The sequence below is a fragment of the Canis aureus genome, chromosome 32 (assembly GCF_053574225.1).
Source record: "Canis aureus isolate CA01 chromosome 32, VMU_Caureus_v.1.0, whole genome shotgun sequence".
In the NCBI taxonomy this organism is placed as follows: Eukaryota; Metazoa; Chordata; class Mammalia; order Carnivora; family Canidae; genus Canis; species Canis aureus.
In genome coordinates this window covers 7708824-7727541 of record NC_135642.1, presented here as the reverse complement: position 1 = coordinate 7727541, position 18718 = coordinate 7708824, and the positions used below count along the sequence as shown (strand labels likewise).

General features: G+C 34.1%; 1 protein-coding gene across 10 annotated transcripts in view; it reads left to right on the top strand.

The window, feature by feature from the left end:
* Positions 1-18718, top strand: part of DPH6 (diphthamine biosynthesis 6) — a 198720-nt gene that overhangs the window by 141572 nt on the left and 38430 nt on the right. For 9 of the 10 annotated variants that reach the window (XR_013369953.1, XR_013369952.1, XR_013369954.1 and 6 more), the window contains one exon: positions 5964-6051. Coding sequence is in view for 1 of the 10 variants with exons in the window: in XM_077880503.1 (XP_077736629.1) it covers positions 5964-6051; positions 6530-6583 (142 nt within the window). In the remaining 9 variants the exon portion in view is untranslated. Of the gene's footprint in view, positions 1-5963; positions 6052-6529; positions 15578-18718 lie in introns of those variants that run through there. The other variant, XM_077880503.1, reaches the window with a different exon arrangement.

The window sequence follows — 18718 nt, the reverse complement described above, 5'->3', positions numbered from 1 at the left end:
CTTACTTCTTTCATGTTCTTCTAACTTCTTTTCCATTTAATAATCATTGGCAGAATAATTTATTTGGCAAGTACCTATTGTGTCTAAAGCATTCTACTGGGCACCATTGATGTTCAAGGATAGCGCCTGCCTTCAGAGGTTGAGTGGAAGACACATCTGTGTACAATTAAGATACAAGATGGTAAAGGATAAAAGTTATAAGTTCATATGTGAAAGATATTTCTTCTGACTACTCATCACAAAATGATTCATGAATGAAGTGTACATTAGGTCTTCTATAAAAAAAATACTGTTTTGTTATTCAAGAAAACTATTTGCATGTGAGGGTGAAATTACAGTATAATGAGAAACTTGCAGTATATTTACTTTTTAATATGGAACTAGCTGAAATTAGTTTAAAAAAAGACGATAAATGAAAAATGCCAAAGAATACGACTTTTCCCATTTACTTGACAACTTGAAATCCTAGAGGTCTTTATGAATAACCTAGAATTATAAGAAATGTACTGTATTACATAACCAGAAGGTCTATTTATTATAGTGCTTTAGACCTGAAAACTGAAACTTTTGTAGACATCACTTGTAGGCAAGGAAACCTAAGCCTGGCTGAGACAATGGCATGAGAGAAATTAGTCATGCTATTATATAGAGGGATGCCAGGAGAGGTATCTTAAAACCCTCTAGTGCTGAAATGAGCTTTTCAGTTCCATTGAATAATGGTTTGTTGAGGTGGATTATGTGGGTGGAACTCAGCAAGCTACTGCTCCACTCTGTAGAAGTCTTCCTGTAACAGGAGAGACGGGCAAATCAACAATACCTAAGTGCTAACATACAGATGTGTATCTTGAGAACACAGAAGAAGCACTGTCTTTTCACTCCTATTCATTTATCAGTTAATCACTCATCTAATTTTGACACTTAAGCATTTTCTATGCTTTTTTCTTCATAGGCTGTGCCTCACCTTATCTTCATAACTGTCTTGATGCCTTTTCTCTAGCTTGCCTTCCCATTTTTCTCCTCTTTGCTAAATCCTTCCTTTTTAAAAAAAAATTGAAATATAGTTGACACAAAACATTATATTAGTTTCAGGTGTACAGCATAGTGATCTGACAAATCTACAGGTTATGCTCTGCTCACCACAAATGTAGCCACCCTCTGTTACCATGCAGTGCTGTTTGCTACTACTATAGTACCAGTGGCCGTATTTCCTATGCTGTAAAAATCCTTCCATTTTTAAAGGCTTTTGCTGCTATCCCCTCTACTTGTTCCCATTCTTGAACTCTTAGAACATGTAGTTGTCACTAATATAAATATTTGTTAAATATTATTGAATTAATTTATTTATTATTTGTTTGTTTTTACTTATCCCATTTTCACTTACTTATCCCATGTGTTCTTTTTAGGTTATAATTGGAGGTTATAGGTTGGGACATATCCTAGTTTAGTGGAAAAAGCATGTCACCTATTGTATAAAATCTTTCCTCCTCAGGATGCCTGAGTGGCTCAGCAGTTAAGCACCTGCCCTTTGGCTCAGGGCATGATCCTGGAGTTCCGGGATCGAGTCCCACATTGGGCTCCCTGCATGGAGCCTGCTTCTCTCTCTACCTGTGTCTCTGCCTCTCTCTGTGTCTCTCATGAATAAATAAAATCTTTAAAAATAGATAAAATAAAATCTTACCTCCTCTTTAAAATAAAAAATGTCCTTATCATACCTACTTAATAAGCATTAAATGTGATACTGTGAGTGAATATACATTGCACATTCCAAAACTATATGTAAATGAAAGTTATTTTATTTAGAGATGATACAATTAAAAGAAGTTTAGTTCTTGTAACTATTTGTTGACAGTTGACCATTAAGAATACTGGACCCTGTAACTTTGAATTCATTCTTTGGTCAAATTTAACAGCTTCTCTTGTTCTATTTAATAGTGGTCTGCCACAGTTGGCATAAAACTAACTGATTATTAGAAATCTCATTTCAGGGGGATCCCTGGGTGGCTCAGTGGGTTAGCATCTGCCTTCGGCCCAGGGCGTGACCCTGGAGTCCCGGGATCGAGTGCCGCATTGGACTTCCTGCATGGAGCCTGCTTCTCCCTCTGCCAGTGTCTCTGCCTCTGTGTATCTCATGAATAAATAAATAAAATCTTTTTAAAATTTTTTAAAAAAAGAAATCTGGTACAAATCAGATATCTGGTACAAATTTTTTTTGATGAAAAGGAGAAAACTGCCTCTAAGGGGAGAAAAAGTAAACTTATTTGCAAAATGGCTTGATTATTATTAGGGATTTTTTTTTTTTCAAAAACATAGATTGAATCATTTTTGGATCCCAAAGTAATTTAGAGAAACTAGGGTGGTTCTGGAAGTTTATGAGATACATTTTGCCCCAATTAACATTTTTAAAATCTTGTAGGAAAGACTGATATAGCAGTCTTTGGAAGTAATTTAAAATTTTTCTAACTAGAACATTTTACAATTCATTTTTCATGTCAATAAATATGTGATTACTCACTTCTAGATGCAGATTTATTTTAGAAAGCGAAGGATTTATTCTGAGAGGCCTTGAGGAAAAGAATTATAGCCTAGGCTTTACAAAAGGAGGATAATTCTGGGACAATTGTAGGTCCTCAAATAAAGAGCCTACTTTCTTATTGCTTCTTACTTTAAAATATGTATGTATGTATATCAGACATAAGAACTGAACTCTTAATGTTGTATTAATGGAAGTGATTTTCTTCTATTAATGAACATATTTATAAAATGTCAGTATTTGATACAACTCCATCTTTCCATTTGAATTATCAATGTTACTATACTACTGATGTAAAGTTGCTACACATGGGATGGATGGAAGGAAGAATGGGAGGGAAGGAGAAAGGGGGGGAAGGAAGGACATAAGGAAAGAATGATTAAATCCTATGGTTAAAACACTTTGTATTCATTTTTCCCACCTTCTCCTATTTGCTCCCCACTCAAGACATAACTCAGCACAGAGTATAACAATGTGGCACTTAGCAGTGGGAATGAATCGAGTACTTACTTACCTTCTGACATCTATCCTGTATCACCTGGGATTTATTTAAATTTATGAACTATTTTTCTTATATTTAAATTTTTAGATCTATTAAATGTTATCTTTATTAGGCCAGGGATACCATATGGTATTATTATAGTGTGCATATGACATGCATGTGTGTGTATATGGATAAAATGTTCATGTGGTATATGCATTTGAGAAAGTATATATCCATGAGAAGACAGGTAATTAAAAAATGAGTGTGGGTTTGTGAGAGTTAATAGTGTGTAATGTGAAGATACTTACCAGAGTTTCACTATACAGTCATTTATTCAACACATTTCTGATAAATACCATAAATGTACTCTATACTGAGCCAAGAGGGGTGGGGTCGGGGAGAGTCAGACAAAGGTGACCCGAATGTGGTCCCTCTCTAAGAGACAGACAAGCATATAGGCACATAATTATAATGTATTGGATGTGCAATGAAAAGGCTGTGAACACATTACTAAAGCACATATAAGGAGAAAACTAGAACTGTTGGAGAATGTCAAGGAAGGTTTCACAGAAATGACACTGGAGATGTTTCTAAGGAGAAGTGTGAGTCCACAGGGAATATCTTTGTATAGTTGTCTTCTTAGAGGAAAGGTAGGAACAAAGACCATGGCTGTCTCAAGAGAATATAAGTTTTTTTTGTTTTGAAGTGAGGGGATATATATATATATATATATATATATATATACCACAGGGCTGTACACACACACACACACACACACACACACACACGCATGACCTCACACCTTGGGATGCTGGCCTGACTCAGCAGCTGTCCTTTTGAAGTTGTATCTAGGGGTGAGCCTAATGCAGAAATGAAAGGGAACATGGGCTAGCCCTCTAGGCTACAGAGAAACCTCAGTTGCATAAGATACACTGCCCAAACTGACTATTTACATTAACAGGGAAAAGAGCATTTTTGCTGTGGCACAAGTTAGTCTTAATTTTCTGGGTAACTCTGAGGATATTCCAACAGATCATACTCTAGATTTCCGAGAAACCCACAAAGCAGACAGAAACCAAAGATCCTTGAAAGTTGAATTTCATTTGAGTTTCTGAAAGGGAAAAGAAGAGCAATAGTGGCATTATTCTGTTTGAAACTAAAAACTGTTCATTTGAGATCTAGTCTCTTCCAGTTGGCTGGCTTTGTAGAAGTGAATGAAATGATGTTAGTCAATTAGAGATTATGAGTTTAATAGAATCCATAAAAATCATATTCTTCTTTATTTAGTGCTTAGAATATTCTGTATTTTCTCTGGATAACCATCTTTATTCAGAATGCAGCAATTACATTAATTAAATGAGCTATTTGCTGTCAGCCTTCTGTTTCTATTGCAGATAGCTGGCATGAGAAGGGAGGGCTTGAAACCCTTTCTACTGACATAGCATTGGTGCCAGGTTAATTATAGTTTTGCTGCACTCCATTGTGAAGGATAGCAAAACCAAGCTGCCTAGATTAGGCATAATTAAGGCTCAGGGTCAGTTTCTAAGGCTGAGATCAGGAGTAGGGAGATTGAAATTTAATGTAAGAGTGAGGGTTGTACATAGGAATTGGGATTTGAATCTGATTGATAAGCCAAGATACAATTTTGGAGTAAGTAGAAAAAACAAGACCAGAGCTAACAAGCCAGAGGGGCAGGTGTGGGAGAGCAAGTCAGGCCTCTTTACTTTCTCTTTCTCTCCCCGCCTCCCCTCCCCTACCAGAGCTGTCTTTTGGTTAATGTAGCCTGTGAAGGCAGGTTATCTTTCTGTCAGGATCCTGACTCTTTAATATTTCTGTTTCTTTTATAGCCTAAGTTGCTTTCCTTGTCACAGAAACCCTTTTTAATGTTATTTTTCCTAAGCATTAACAAGAGGCATATTTGATATTAAAGGTTCATGAACGGTAGTTGACATTTTTAATCATCAAACATTTTTTGCCTCTATCTCTGATCGTTCAAAGGGGAAAGTAAACAGATTTTGTCCATGAAAATTTAATATTTTGGAGCCAAATATTTTGAGGTTCCTTTTATTGCCACTAAGTAACTTCACTTTACAAAAGTTAACTCAAAAATATCTTACATTAGTGGCAAAGTCAAATAAAGTAACAATTTATTTTGCTATCCTACAAAGGTTAAAATGCTAACAATGTATTAATATAAACAATGGAACTAGTTCCCTAGGCATTAAAGAGATATGGGGAAATTCTATTTTTAAAATTTCAGTTGAATGGCTTTCTTAATAAACAACAATAAAAAATAATTAGTTATTTGAACTTCACACATAATCTTAGTTATTCATAGGTGCTTTACAGGGTATTTTTGATAAAAGTTGAGTTAATTTACATGTATCCATATGGTGCCAGCAAGCAGTTCATACCATTTTACCTGAATGTGGTAATTACTATGTCAAACAATCAATTTTAATAGCAATGATATTGCAGTGTGAAGAGTTCACCTAGAGCTTAAAACCGTCACCAGTACTGCTTTTGTGAAGGATAATTGAGATTTTGTGTGAAACACTGAATGAATTACCTCTTGAAAATGAAAGGAATAATGAAGATAAAGCGCTATTGTTTAATGGTTAGCCCCTACCAAGCAAATTTGTGAAAATGAAATTGAATACGAATTTTAAGTTTCAAAACTGTTCAGAGAGCTTTGAGTGAACCTGAAAGTTGAACTATGTGTCATTATAAAGACAAAAGCTTCTTTACTTTTTCTTGCAAATGTAGCATCCTCGATCCTTTTCCTAGTTAAATATTGGATTATTAAAAATGATGTTAATCACTACGTATTGTTTACTAGTGGAAATAAATACAAAAGGGGGATTTTTGGTCTCTTCTAGTCACTAGCAGAAAACAATTTGCCACAATTTATGTAGTAAATAAATGCATTATAAAATGTTTGTGTTTTAGTGATTCATCAGAAGTGGTCATACATTCAGCTGACGCATTTGCACCTGTTGCTTATCTACGCTTTTTGGAATTGCACTTGGAGGACAAGGCAAGTAAATCTAAGGTTTACTTTCACAATGATTTCAAGAGAAAATTGACACATATGCATTGGCTCCAGAAAAATTAGGATAGACAGGATTGAAAGTAGATCACTGAATTAAATGAGAAGATGGCTATTGGTGACCTTTTCCCAAAAAGTTGGTAATCCTTGAGAAATTGAATCTGCTCTTCAAACATCCTTCATATTCAATGAAAGGAACCTCTTATCTTATAGGTCTCTACTACTATTTCTGCCATGTGCGCACACAGAGTGAAACCCACTGAATTTCTGTTTAGACACATCAGCCATTATATGCTCAGCTTTACCTAAATAGCTCATTGTTCACCTTGTTTTTTTAGTATTTCATTTGTTTTCCCAGTCCATTGCCATCTCAAAGAAAAGAATGTTATTTAAGTGGAGTATATTCACTGACACTGAATAAATGTGCATTTTTCTTCTTCTTCCTCTTTTTTTTTTTTTTTAATAGGTGCCCCCAGTGTCTGACAACTGCAGAACATCTAACTATATACATCCTTCTTGAAGAGCATTTTTGGACATTGTTTACTAAGCTGCCATTTCTATATGAAAAAGACCACATAGCATTTTCTTAGCTTTCTTATGTCCAGCTTATTCTCTGCATTTTTTTATTCTTACAAATATATATCTTTATCAGAAGAGGTTAATAGAAACATTGATTAATTGGGGAAATGTGAAAGTCTCATTCTTTATTATTGGCGACTTCCTCAGGATTCACTTTCTCTAACTTTTGTTACTGTGTACTATCCATGACCTGTACATGATCTGTGCCCCTTTTTCCCCTTTTACTTCATCTCTAACTCTCATTTCTGGAACATATCTTTGCTTTCATCACAGTTTTATTTCCCTTCTTCTCTCTTTCGTGCTTTCATCTCTGCGAGTAATATAATGATGCAGAGCATTTGAATATTAGAATGAAAAGGCAATCATCACTTTATTTAGCCAATCAAGTTTATTCTACTGGCTGTTACTGACATGACTTGTCATTTTTGTTTTGGTATAGTATTCATTTTATCAACAGTATTGGGCAATCAAGAAGAATATTGGTAAATCATAGTCTATTTTATAACATTGAAGAATGCAGTTCTTATACCCAATGGTAAAAAGATAATCTCTTCAATAAATGGGTGTTTGGGAAACTGGACAGCAACATACAAAGGAATGAAACTGGACCACTTTCTTAAACCATACACAAAAACAAATTCAAAATATATTAAAGACCTGGAACCATAGAAATCCCAGACAAGAACATAGGCAGTAACCTCTTTGACATTGACTATAGCAACTTTTTTCTAGATCTATCTTTTGAGGCAAAGGAAGCAAGGGCAAAAATAAACTACTGGGACTACATCAAAATAAAAAGCTTTTACACACCCAAAAGAACAGTCAACAAAACTAAAAGGCAACCTATGGGATAGGAGAAGATATTTGCAAATGACATATCTGATTAAGGGTTAGTATCTGAAATATGTAAAGAACTTATGAAACTCAACATCCAAAAAACAAATAATCAAATTTAAAAAAGGGCAGAACACATGAACAGACATTTCTCCAAAAAAGACATGCAGGTGGCCAACAGACACGTGAAAAGATGTTCAACATCACTCATCAGCAGGGAAATGTAAATCAAAACTACAATGAGATAATCACCTCATATCTGTCCAAATGTCTAAAATCAACAATACAAGAAACTGCAGGTGTCGGTGAGGATGTGGAGAAAGGGGAACGATCTTAAATTGGTGGGAATGCAAACTGGTGCAGCCACTCTAGAAACAGTGTAGAGGTTTATCAAAAAGTTAAAAATAGAACTACCGTATAATCCAGCAATTGCACACTGGTATTTACCCAAAGAATACGAAAATATTAATTCAATGAGATACAGGCATTCCAGTATTTATAGCAACATTATCTACAATAGCCAAGTTATGAAAAAACAAAATCTTGGTATTATCCGTGCTGACCTTAGACAACTTTGAATAGACTTAATTTTTTTACAACAGTTTTGGATTCACAGCAAAATTGAGCAGAAGGAACAGAAAGTTCCCATATGCCCACATGAACAGCCTTTCCCTACAATCAATATCTGGCATCCAAGTGGCCATTTGTTACAGTCAATGAACCCACATCAACACATCATTATCACCCAAAGTACATAGTTTCCATTATGGTTTGCTCTTAATATTGTACATTCTATGGATTTAGGCAAATGCATAGCGACATGTATCCACCACTATAGCATCATACAAAATAGTTTCACTGCCCTAGAAATCTGCAGTGTACTGCCTATTCATCCTTTCTTTCCCTCTTACTCCTGGTAACCATTGATCTTGTTACTGTCTCTACAGTTCTAGAATGCCATATAGTTGCAGTCATACCATATGTAGCCTTTTCACATTGGCTTTTTTGCCTAGAAATATGTGTGTAACTTCCTCAATGTCTTTTCCTGAGTTTTAATTGTTGAATAATATTCCATTGTCTGGATGTGCCACAGTTTACTTATCATTCACCTACCAAACATCTTGGTTGCTTCTAAGTTGGCAATTATAAGTAAAGCTGCTAACTTGAGGGGATGAGCAATGCATGTTATGCTATATGTTGCAAATTGAACTCCAATAAAAAAATACACACATACAAACACACACACACACATAAAAAGTAAAGCTGCTATAAACATTCATGTGTAGGTTTTTGTGCTCAACTCCCCTGAGTAAATACCAAGGAGTGTAACTGCCAGATTGTATAGTTAAGTCTGTGTTTAGTTTTCTAAGAAACCATCAAACTGTCCTCCAGTGTGACTGTAAGATTTTATATTGCCACCAGCAATAAATGAGAATTCTGATTGCTCTACAGCCTCATCAGCATTCAATATTGTCAATATTTTGGACTTTTACCATTCTAATAGGTGTGCAGTGTTATGTCATTGTTCTTTAATATGCATTTCCTGATGACATTTGATGTGGAACATCTTTTCATATGCTTATTTGCCCATTCCTATATCTTCGTTGAAGTTTCTGTTCAGATCTTTGCTCATTTTTTGAGTCGTTTTATTATTATTGAACTTTAAGAGCTCTTTGTATATTTTGAATAATAGTTCTTTATCAGCTATGTCTTTTGCATGTATTTTTCCCAGTCAATGGCTATCTTCTTACTTTCTTGGCAATATCTTTTATAGAGCAGAAGTTTTAATTTTCCTGAATTATTATTTCTTTCATGTATCGTGCCTTTGATATTGTATCTAAAAAGTCATCACCAAACCAAAAGTCATCTAGATTTTCTTTTATGTTATCTTCTAGGAGTTTTATAATTTTGCATTTTATATTTGGATCTGTGTCCTATTTTGAGTTAATTTTTATAAAAATGAAGAATATATACAAGTATAAAGACTGTGTCTGGATTCTTTTTTTGTAGCTGGAAGTATAGCTGTTCTGGCACCTTTGTTTAAAAAAAAAACAAAAAACAAAAAACCTATCTTTTCTCCCTTATTTGCCTTGCTCCTTTGCCAAAGATCAGTTAACTTCTATTTATGTGGATCTATTTCTGGACTCTCTCTTCTGTTCTTTTGCTCTATTTGTCTATTCTTTTTATTTTTAATTGGAGTTCAATTTGCCAACATATAGCATATCACCCAGTGCTCATCCCGTCAAGTGCCCCCCTCAGTCACCCCAACTCCCCGCCCACCTCCCTTTCCACTACACCTTGTTCGTTTCCCAGAGTTAGGTGTCTCTCATGTCTGTCACCCTCTATGATATTTCCCACTCATTTTCTCTCCTTTCCCCTTTAATCCCTTTCACTATTTTTTATATTCCCCAAATGAATGAGACCATGTAATGTTTATCCTTTTCTGATTGACTTACTTCACTCAGCATAATACCCTCCAGTTCCATCCACATCGAAGCAAATGGTGGGTATTTGTCATTTCTAATGGCTGAGTAATATTCCATTGTATACATAAACCACATCTTCTTTATCCATTCATCTTTCGATGGACACCGAGGCTCCTTCCACAGCTTGGCTATTGTTGACATTGCTGCTATAAACATTGGGGTGTAGGTGTCCTGCCATTTCACTGCATCTGTATCTTTGGGGTAAATCCCCAGCGTGCAATTGCTGGGTTGTAGGGCAGGTCTATTTTTAACTCTTTGAGGAACCTCCGCACAGTTTTTCAGAGTGGCTGTACCAGTTCACATTCCCACCAACAGTGCAGGAGGGTTCCCCTTTCTCCACATCCTCTCCAATATTTGTTGTTTCCTATCTTGTTAATTTTCACCATTCTCACCGGTGTGAGGTGGTATCTCATTGTGGTTTTGATTTGTATTTCCCTGGTGGCAAGTGATGCGGAGCATTTTCTCATGTGATTGTCGGCCATGTCTATGTCTTCCTCTGTGAAATTTCTGTTCATGTCTTTTGTCCATTTCATGATTGGATGGTTTGTTTCTATGCTGTTGAGTTTAATAAGTTCTTTATAGATCTTGGATACTAGCCCTTTATCTGATACGTCATTTGCAAATATCTTCTCCCATTCTGTAGGCTATCTTTTAGGTTTGTTGACTGTTTCTTTTGCTGTGCAGAAGCTTCTTATCTTGATGAAGTCCCTAAAGTTCATTTTTGCTTTTGTTTTCCTTGCCTTCATGGATGTATCTTGCAAGAAGTTGCTGTGGCCTAGTTCAAAAAGGGTGTTGCCTGTGTTCTCCTCTAGGATTTTGATGGATTCTTGTCTCACATTTAGATCTATCATCCATTTTGAGTTTATCTTTGTGTATGGTGCAAGAGAATGGTCTAGTTTCATTCTTATGCATGTGGCTGTCCAATTTTCCCTTCCCAGCACCATTTATTGAAGAGACTGTCCTTTTTCCAGTGGATAGTCTTTCCTGCTTTGTCGAATATTTGTTGACCATAGAGTTGAGGGCCCTTTTCTGGATTCTCTATTATTTCTCTTTTATATTATATATATATATATATATATTTTTTTTTTTACCAGTACCACAATGTCTTAATTACTATAGCTTTACAGTTTGTCTTGAAGTCAGTAACTGTTCTTCAATATTTTGTTTACTATTCTAAGTCTTTTACCTTTCCACATAAACATTAGAATCAGTTTGTAACTTGCTGACATTTTGATTGGGATTATATTGAAGCTGTAGACCAAATTAGAAAGAATAGGCATCTTGACAATATTGTCTTTCTACCCATGATCATGGAGTATCTCTCCATTTATTTATTTAGTTCTGTGATTTCTTTCATTTTCCTTAGACATTTTATCTGTCTACACTCTTGTAATTTGCTAAAAGTTGCCTCCTTTAGGATTTTTTAAAATTAATTTTAATTAATTTTATTTATTTATTTATTTTTTGTGCAAATGACAAGCTTTGATGTGGCATTCTTTGTGTGGAACCAGAGGGAAACAGTGAGAGTTTCTTACCCAGAAATCCCATTGTATCTCAATGTCTTGGGTTGGGCAAAGTCACCATCTTTAGGGAAGGGTACACTCTAGAAGGGAAAACAAAATATGATTTCCAAAAGAATGATAAATAAATGCTAGAGTACAAAAATACAGATACTTTTCCATATGTTTTATCAAAATCACGTTGCTATTTCAAATTCATAGTAAATTAATTAACATTTTACCCCAAATAATAGTGAGATGAGGAATGTAGTGATATTTCAGAGTATCATTTGTTCCCTAAATTCCTTTAATTTTTATTTGTTCTATAACACATTTGCAATCTAGCTTGACCTCAGTTACTTTGATGAACTGCTGTTGGTCTTTTCTTGGTCTTCATAGTCCTTAGTTAATTCTTTTCCTTAATAATACTGACCACCATCTACCTGAGAAATTACCCTATACTGGTTATATACCACTGTACCATTCTGACTTCTACTTGCTCAAGATTTCTTCTATCTATTTCAGTAGTTTCTCTGCTTCCTACTTTCAACAAGTGTATATAGCCCCAAGCCTTTTTAAAGCTCCATTTTTTTTTTCTTTTTCCACATTTTCTGTCTGTGAAATTTTGTCTTCTCTCACAATTTACTTTTAAGCTCTATGCATGTGATTCCCAAGTTACTCTCTTTCTGGTCTTTCTGCTGATATCTACACTTTCTCCTTAACTTTAGATCCTTATTTCTGACTGGCTGCTGGACATGACTGCCAACATGTGTCAAGTTCATCGTGTATAAGCCTTGAACTCATTTTCTCCTCCAAGTGTACTTTCTGCCTTTTTTTGTTCTTTAACACAATTGTTTTCCCCCTCATAACTCAGGAACAGAATATGGACATCATCTCTTACAGCTGTCTTTTCTTTTTTCTTTACCATGACCTTCAGTTGGTTATCTAAGTCTTTACATGCTAATTCACTAGTATGTGTTTTACACCATTCCATCTCCATGCCCATCTCTCTAGTTGAAGTCATATCTTGCCCAGACTCTTCGACAACATGCAACTTCTTTAAGTGAACTCCTTGTTCTCATTATCCCCATGTTCTATTCCATTGCCATATTGATTTTTCTTCCTAGTTTTTGTGTATCTGCACAAAAATCTATAATACAGCTACATTGTTTTCTAAATAAGCAGAATGTTTAGCCATGAATTAAAAAGACTGTCCAACACGGTACCATAACTTCCTTTCTTAGTCTTGCTCTCAGGAACCCCAAGCATGTATCCTTTGCTCCAGTAGTACAAGAGCATTGGATGAATACTCCTTTTACTATGCCTTCTGCTTCTTTCCTCCCTTGCCTTTGCTTATTCTATCGTATCTATCATCCTTTTTTCATTTTCTTTAACTGTTTACATCCTTCCCATGATGCAAGCTTGAACTCATATATTCATACATTTAGTCATACCAGATGAACTGTCCTAAAACTTTGTTTCTTACTGTTATAATGTTTAAGGACTTATTATTTCCACTAGGTTATAAATTTCTTGAAAACTCTTTTTATACTCTCTGTAACAGCTATTAGTTCTGGAATACAATGTTTTAATTTATAATTGATTGTTATTTTCTTCATATTTTCTTACAGAATTTTATAGACATGTGCTTCCTTTTCATGTTGCATAACATTTAATGAAAGTCACTTTCTTGTTTATTTTTCTTTTATCTTGTTAGAGAAAAATGCTCTTAAGCAAACCAGAATATAACAGGTTGTTAGTGTAAAATTTAAGTCATCATCAAGATTTTTACTTTACATATGATGACCCTTAAATTTCTCTAATAATCTATTTAAAGTGTACTTTAAGTTAAAATTATAAAGTTATTCATGTGAATATATAACTTACATCAAGTAAACAGGAGATCCCCAACAAAATAACCGAATAATGGAAAGCTCCAGGTTAAAAATGGGGAAATAGGGAACCCTGGGTGGCACAGCAGTTTAGCACCTGCCTTTGGCCCAGGGTGTGATCCGGGAGACCCGGGATCGAATCCCACGTCGGGCTTCCGGTGCATGGAGCCTGCTTCTCCCTCTGCCTATGTCTCTGCCTCTCTCTCTCTCTCTCTCTGTGACTATCATAAATAAATAAAAACTAAAAAAAAAAAAATTTTTAAATGGGGAAATATATTAAAATTTCCTTTGGGGCCTTGACTTTATTGCTTATGGCAAACTTGATGCTAAATGTGCTATACATCACTATAGTGACAGGCTTGAGAAAATGAAAAATACAAAGCTTTACATAAATCAGCCAAAAGATCATATTAAAATGCATAACCTTTAACAGAAGAATCAAGACTTTTACTTTTCACCATTCACAAGGTTTTTCTTCCTTATATAGTTGTTTTAGATTTTCCAAACAGCTTTATGGGAAATGGTACTTCAAATTAATTGTTGACAAGACTACTGCATTTTTAAAGAAACATATTCACAGAAATTTAGCTTCAATTTTATTAACCAACTACTATGGCTTAGTACTTTATTTTTGTTGAAATAATCTCATAGGACAATTATATATTTTACAATAGTTGTAAAAGCCCACATTCCTAGAAGTTGTAACTTTTAAAGATATCACAGACTCATAGCCCATTCTTGGCTCTTTTCATTTTGTTTTATTTCAGAAATACCATCAAATATCTTGAAAAACTTTCTGCATTAATCTTTGTGTTTTTATTTTTTCTTCAATCTAACAAATACCTATGAGCACCTATTCTGTTTAAAAAACTCTTAGCCCTCCCCATGGAATTCACTACAAATAAGGACAAATTACAGAGTAATTTTAATTCTAAATTCAACACAAAGTTCTAACAGGTAATCGTTATTTCCAGCATCATGATTACAGTGACAGATATCTAGTCTCTCTAGAGTGTTGTGTAGGATATGATCCTATTTTTTCTGAAAAATATTGATGAAGGCAAGGAGCTTGTATATTCATTCATATTTGAATGAGGATGGTAAGAGTGGGCACAAAATAACTAGAATGATAATATTGGCTATCTTAGGGCAAGGGACCTAAAGAGGGAAAACAGAAAAGTCTAATACTTACACATCTGTAATGTGACTTCTTATAATGCACATATAATATAAATTTTAAAATATTTGATTAAGAAAATTAACTACAGGAGGTAGAGATGGTTTAGTGAGTTCCAGTGCTAAATAAATGAATGTTATTCTACAACACTTTAGTAGTCTAGGTAGAAAGAGACATTCTAGGGCCCTTTAAAACTTTCCATAGAATTCAAATAAAAACAGTACCCACAATGTGGATTGAAATCTAGTTGATCCTACAGTGAAGTCTACACATAAAATGCTGGGCGGGGGGGGCAGGATATATATAAAAGAAGACCAAAAGAATTCAGATAGTAGTCCTCTTGAGTTTCGTATGCATGGGAATTTGTTTTTACCACTCATAGCAAACATGTATAAACTTGAAGACCCTGTGCAGAGAGATATGCTGCCATTGTCTCTATGCCACTTCAAGAATACTTCCTTACAGAAGGGACAAAGGAAGGAAGAAAATATGAATGATAACTTTTATTCATCAGTTCAGTACAGCTTTCCTACTCCACCCTCTCCCCCATCTTTGTCCTTAAGCTAAGAGCAGTAAAAAATGTTTTGGTAAGAGGGAGCAGAGTATTTCACAAATTTTAAATCCTAATTCTATAAACCTCAATGATATAAATTGAAATTCAGAGAGATTTCAGCCTTAGGTACCACTAAGTCACTGCTGCTGCAAATGGTCATTGGGGCAGAGTAATAAATAAAGCATCAAATTCCTTCAAATTTTGAGAGCCACTTGACTCCTTTCTGTCCCCAATGCATGGATTTCAGTAGTAGCAACAACATGCGACTGTGTCAAGAGGTCAAGAATCAAACTGGACAGTGAAAAAGTATTTTTTAACCCAAAATCTCTGGTGGATCTGTCAGTTGGGGGAGGGGGTAATAAAAATAACCAATTTTCTTCTCTGCTTTTAAATTTGACTATATATGTTCTACTGTATATTTAGTTGTTATGCTCTAATATGCAGCTTGTTTATTGTCATTGTTTTAAAAATAAAAATTCTGATGTTTTTATAAAGTTTCACTTTGGTGATTTCTTAGAAAAGTGGAATACTGTTCATTTATTTAACACATATTTATTGAGTGCTTACATCTATATGCCTAGCACTAGGGATACAACAGTCAACTAAACATCCCCAAATAATTTCCTTCATGAAGCTTTTATCTGTCAAAAATTATATTCTTGAACAATCAATAGGTCAAAGAAAAAAATCACAAGAAATTAGAAAATATCTTAAGGCAAATAAAGGAAAAAAAAAAAACTAAAGCTTATGGGATACAGCAAAAGCAGTTCCAAAAGGGAAATTTATAGCAGTGAATAGATATGTTGAAAACAAAAGATCTCAAATCAGCAGCCTGACTTTACACTTCAAGGAACTAGAAAAAGACCACACTAAACCAAAAGCCAGCAAAGAAAAGGAAACAATAAAGAATAAAGAAGAAATGAAAGAATATGAAAAAAAACATGAAACTAAAGGTTTTGATTTTTTTTTTTTAATAAAGAAGATTGACAAACCTTTAGGCTAAGAAAAGTAGAAGACAACAAAAATAGAAAACATTGCAACTGGTATAACAGAAATAAAAAAAAAAGGATCATAAAAGCATGCTATAAACAATCATATGCCAACAATTGGATAATCTACAAGAAATGGATAAAGCTCTAGAAATATATAACCTACCAAAACTAAATCATGAAGAAAATTTAAATCTGAGCAGAACTGTATCTAGTAAGGAGATTAAATCAGTAATCAAAACTTTCTCACAAAGAAAAGCCCTGAGCCAGATGGCTCCACTAAGAATTCTACCAACATTTAAAGAATTAACATGATTTCTTAAACTCTTCCAAAAACTGAAGAGGAGGGAATATTTTCAAACTCTCTTTATGAAGCTGGCATAAAATCAGGCAAAGATACCACAAGAAAAGAAAACTATAGTCCAGTATTCTTGATGAATAGTGCTACAAAAATCCTCAACAAAATATAAGCAAACTGAACTCAACAATACGTTAAAAGAATTATACACTAGGACCAAGTGAGATTTATTCATGTGATGCAAAAATGGTTCAGCATACAAAAATAAAAGTATAGAATATCACATTACAGGACAGTAACTACAAGACTATCTCAACTGATACAGAAAAAAGCACTTGACAAAATAAAACACTCTTTTATGATGAAAACACTCAAAAACTAAAACTGGAAGGAAATTACTTCAATATAATAAAAACCATAAATAAAAGCCCATGCGGTATCATTATTCTCAATGACGAAAAACTGAACACTTTCCTCTAAAATTAGGAACAAGGATGTCCTCTCTCACCATTTCTATTCAACATAGTACTAGAAATCCTAGGCAGAGCAAGTAGATAAGAAAGGAAATAAAAGTCATCCAAATCAGAAAGGAAGAAATAAAATTTTCTCTGTTGGCAGATGACATGATCTTATATGTAGAAAACCTTAAGGATTTCACTCAAAAAAATTGATAGAATTAATAAGTGAATTCAGCAAAGATACAAAACCAATTGCAATACACAAAAACCAGCTGCGTGTCTAAACACTAACAATAATCTGAAAATTAAGAAAATAGTCTTAAAATTGCCTCAAAAATAATAAAATACCTAAGAATAAACTTAACCAAGAAGGTGAATGGCTTACACACTAAGAACAACAGCAACAAAAAAATGCTGAAAAAAAAGAAGACATAAACGGTAAGACAGTCTATGTTCATAGATTGGAAGATTTAATATTGTCAAATTAAGCACACTATCCAGAGCAAGCACAGATTTAGTGCAATCCCTATTAAAATCCCAATTGCTTTTTAAAATTAATTTGCAGAAATTGAAAAGGCTAGCCTAAAATTCATATGCAATCTCAAAGGACCCCAAATAGGCCAGATAATCTTTTAAAAAAGAACAATTCTTTACACTTACTAATTAAAAAAAATATTGCCAGCCTACAGTAATTAAAACAGTATGATACCAACATAAAGACAGACATGCAGACCAACAGAACAGAGAGCCCAGAAATAAATCTTCATGTATATATATGGTCAAATGTCTTCAACAAGAGTACCAAGTTACACAATAGGGAAAGCATACTATTTTCAACAAATGGTGTTGAGACAACTGTATATCCACATACAAAAGAATAAACTTGGACCCTTCCTTTGAACAATTTACAAAAATTAATTCAAAATGGATTAATGACCTAAACATAAAACCTGAAACTATAAAACTCCTTAAAGAAAACATAGGGAAAAGTCTTCATGACATTGGACTTGGCAGTGATTTCTTGGATATTACACCAAAAGCCCAGACAATAAAAATAGGAATATAAAAATGAACTACATCCAACTTCAAATTTATGCACAGAAATCAACAAAAGAGTGAAAAATCAACTTACAGAATAAGAAAATATTTGCAAACCAAAATAGTATCCAAGATATATAAAGAATCCCTGCAACCCAATAACAAAAATAATCCAATTAAAAATAGGCAAAAAACTTGAATATACCTCTCCAAAGAAGGTATACAAATGGCCAACAATTGTATAAAAATATGTTTGGCATCACTAATCATTAGGGATATGCAAATAAAAAATCACAATGAGATATCTCCTCATTCATTAGGATTGCAACTATCAAAAAAAAAAAAAGAAGAAGAAGAAGAAAAATACCAAATGATGGGGAGGATGTGGATAAATTGAAACACTTGTGCACTTTTGGTAGGAATGTAAAATGATGCAGCTATTATATAATTAAAACAGTACAGAGGTTCCTCAAAAAGTTAAAAGAGAACTACCACATGACCCAGCAATCCTACTTCTGGGTATTTATGTAAAAGAATTGAAATTAGGGTCTTAAAGAGAAATTTGTGCTTTCACACTCATTGTAGCATTATTCATAATAGTTGAGATGTGGCAACAACCCAAATGTTTGTTGACTGATGAATGAATACAAAAACTAGTACACACACACACACACACACACACACACACATTGGAATATTATTCAGCCTTAAAAAAGGAACCTGATCATATGCAACAACATGGGTGAACCTTTAGGTTATTATACTGTGCGAAATAACAAATCACAAAAAGACAATTACTTCATGATTCCACTTATTTCAGGTATCTAAATTACTCAAACACTTAGAAACAGT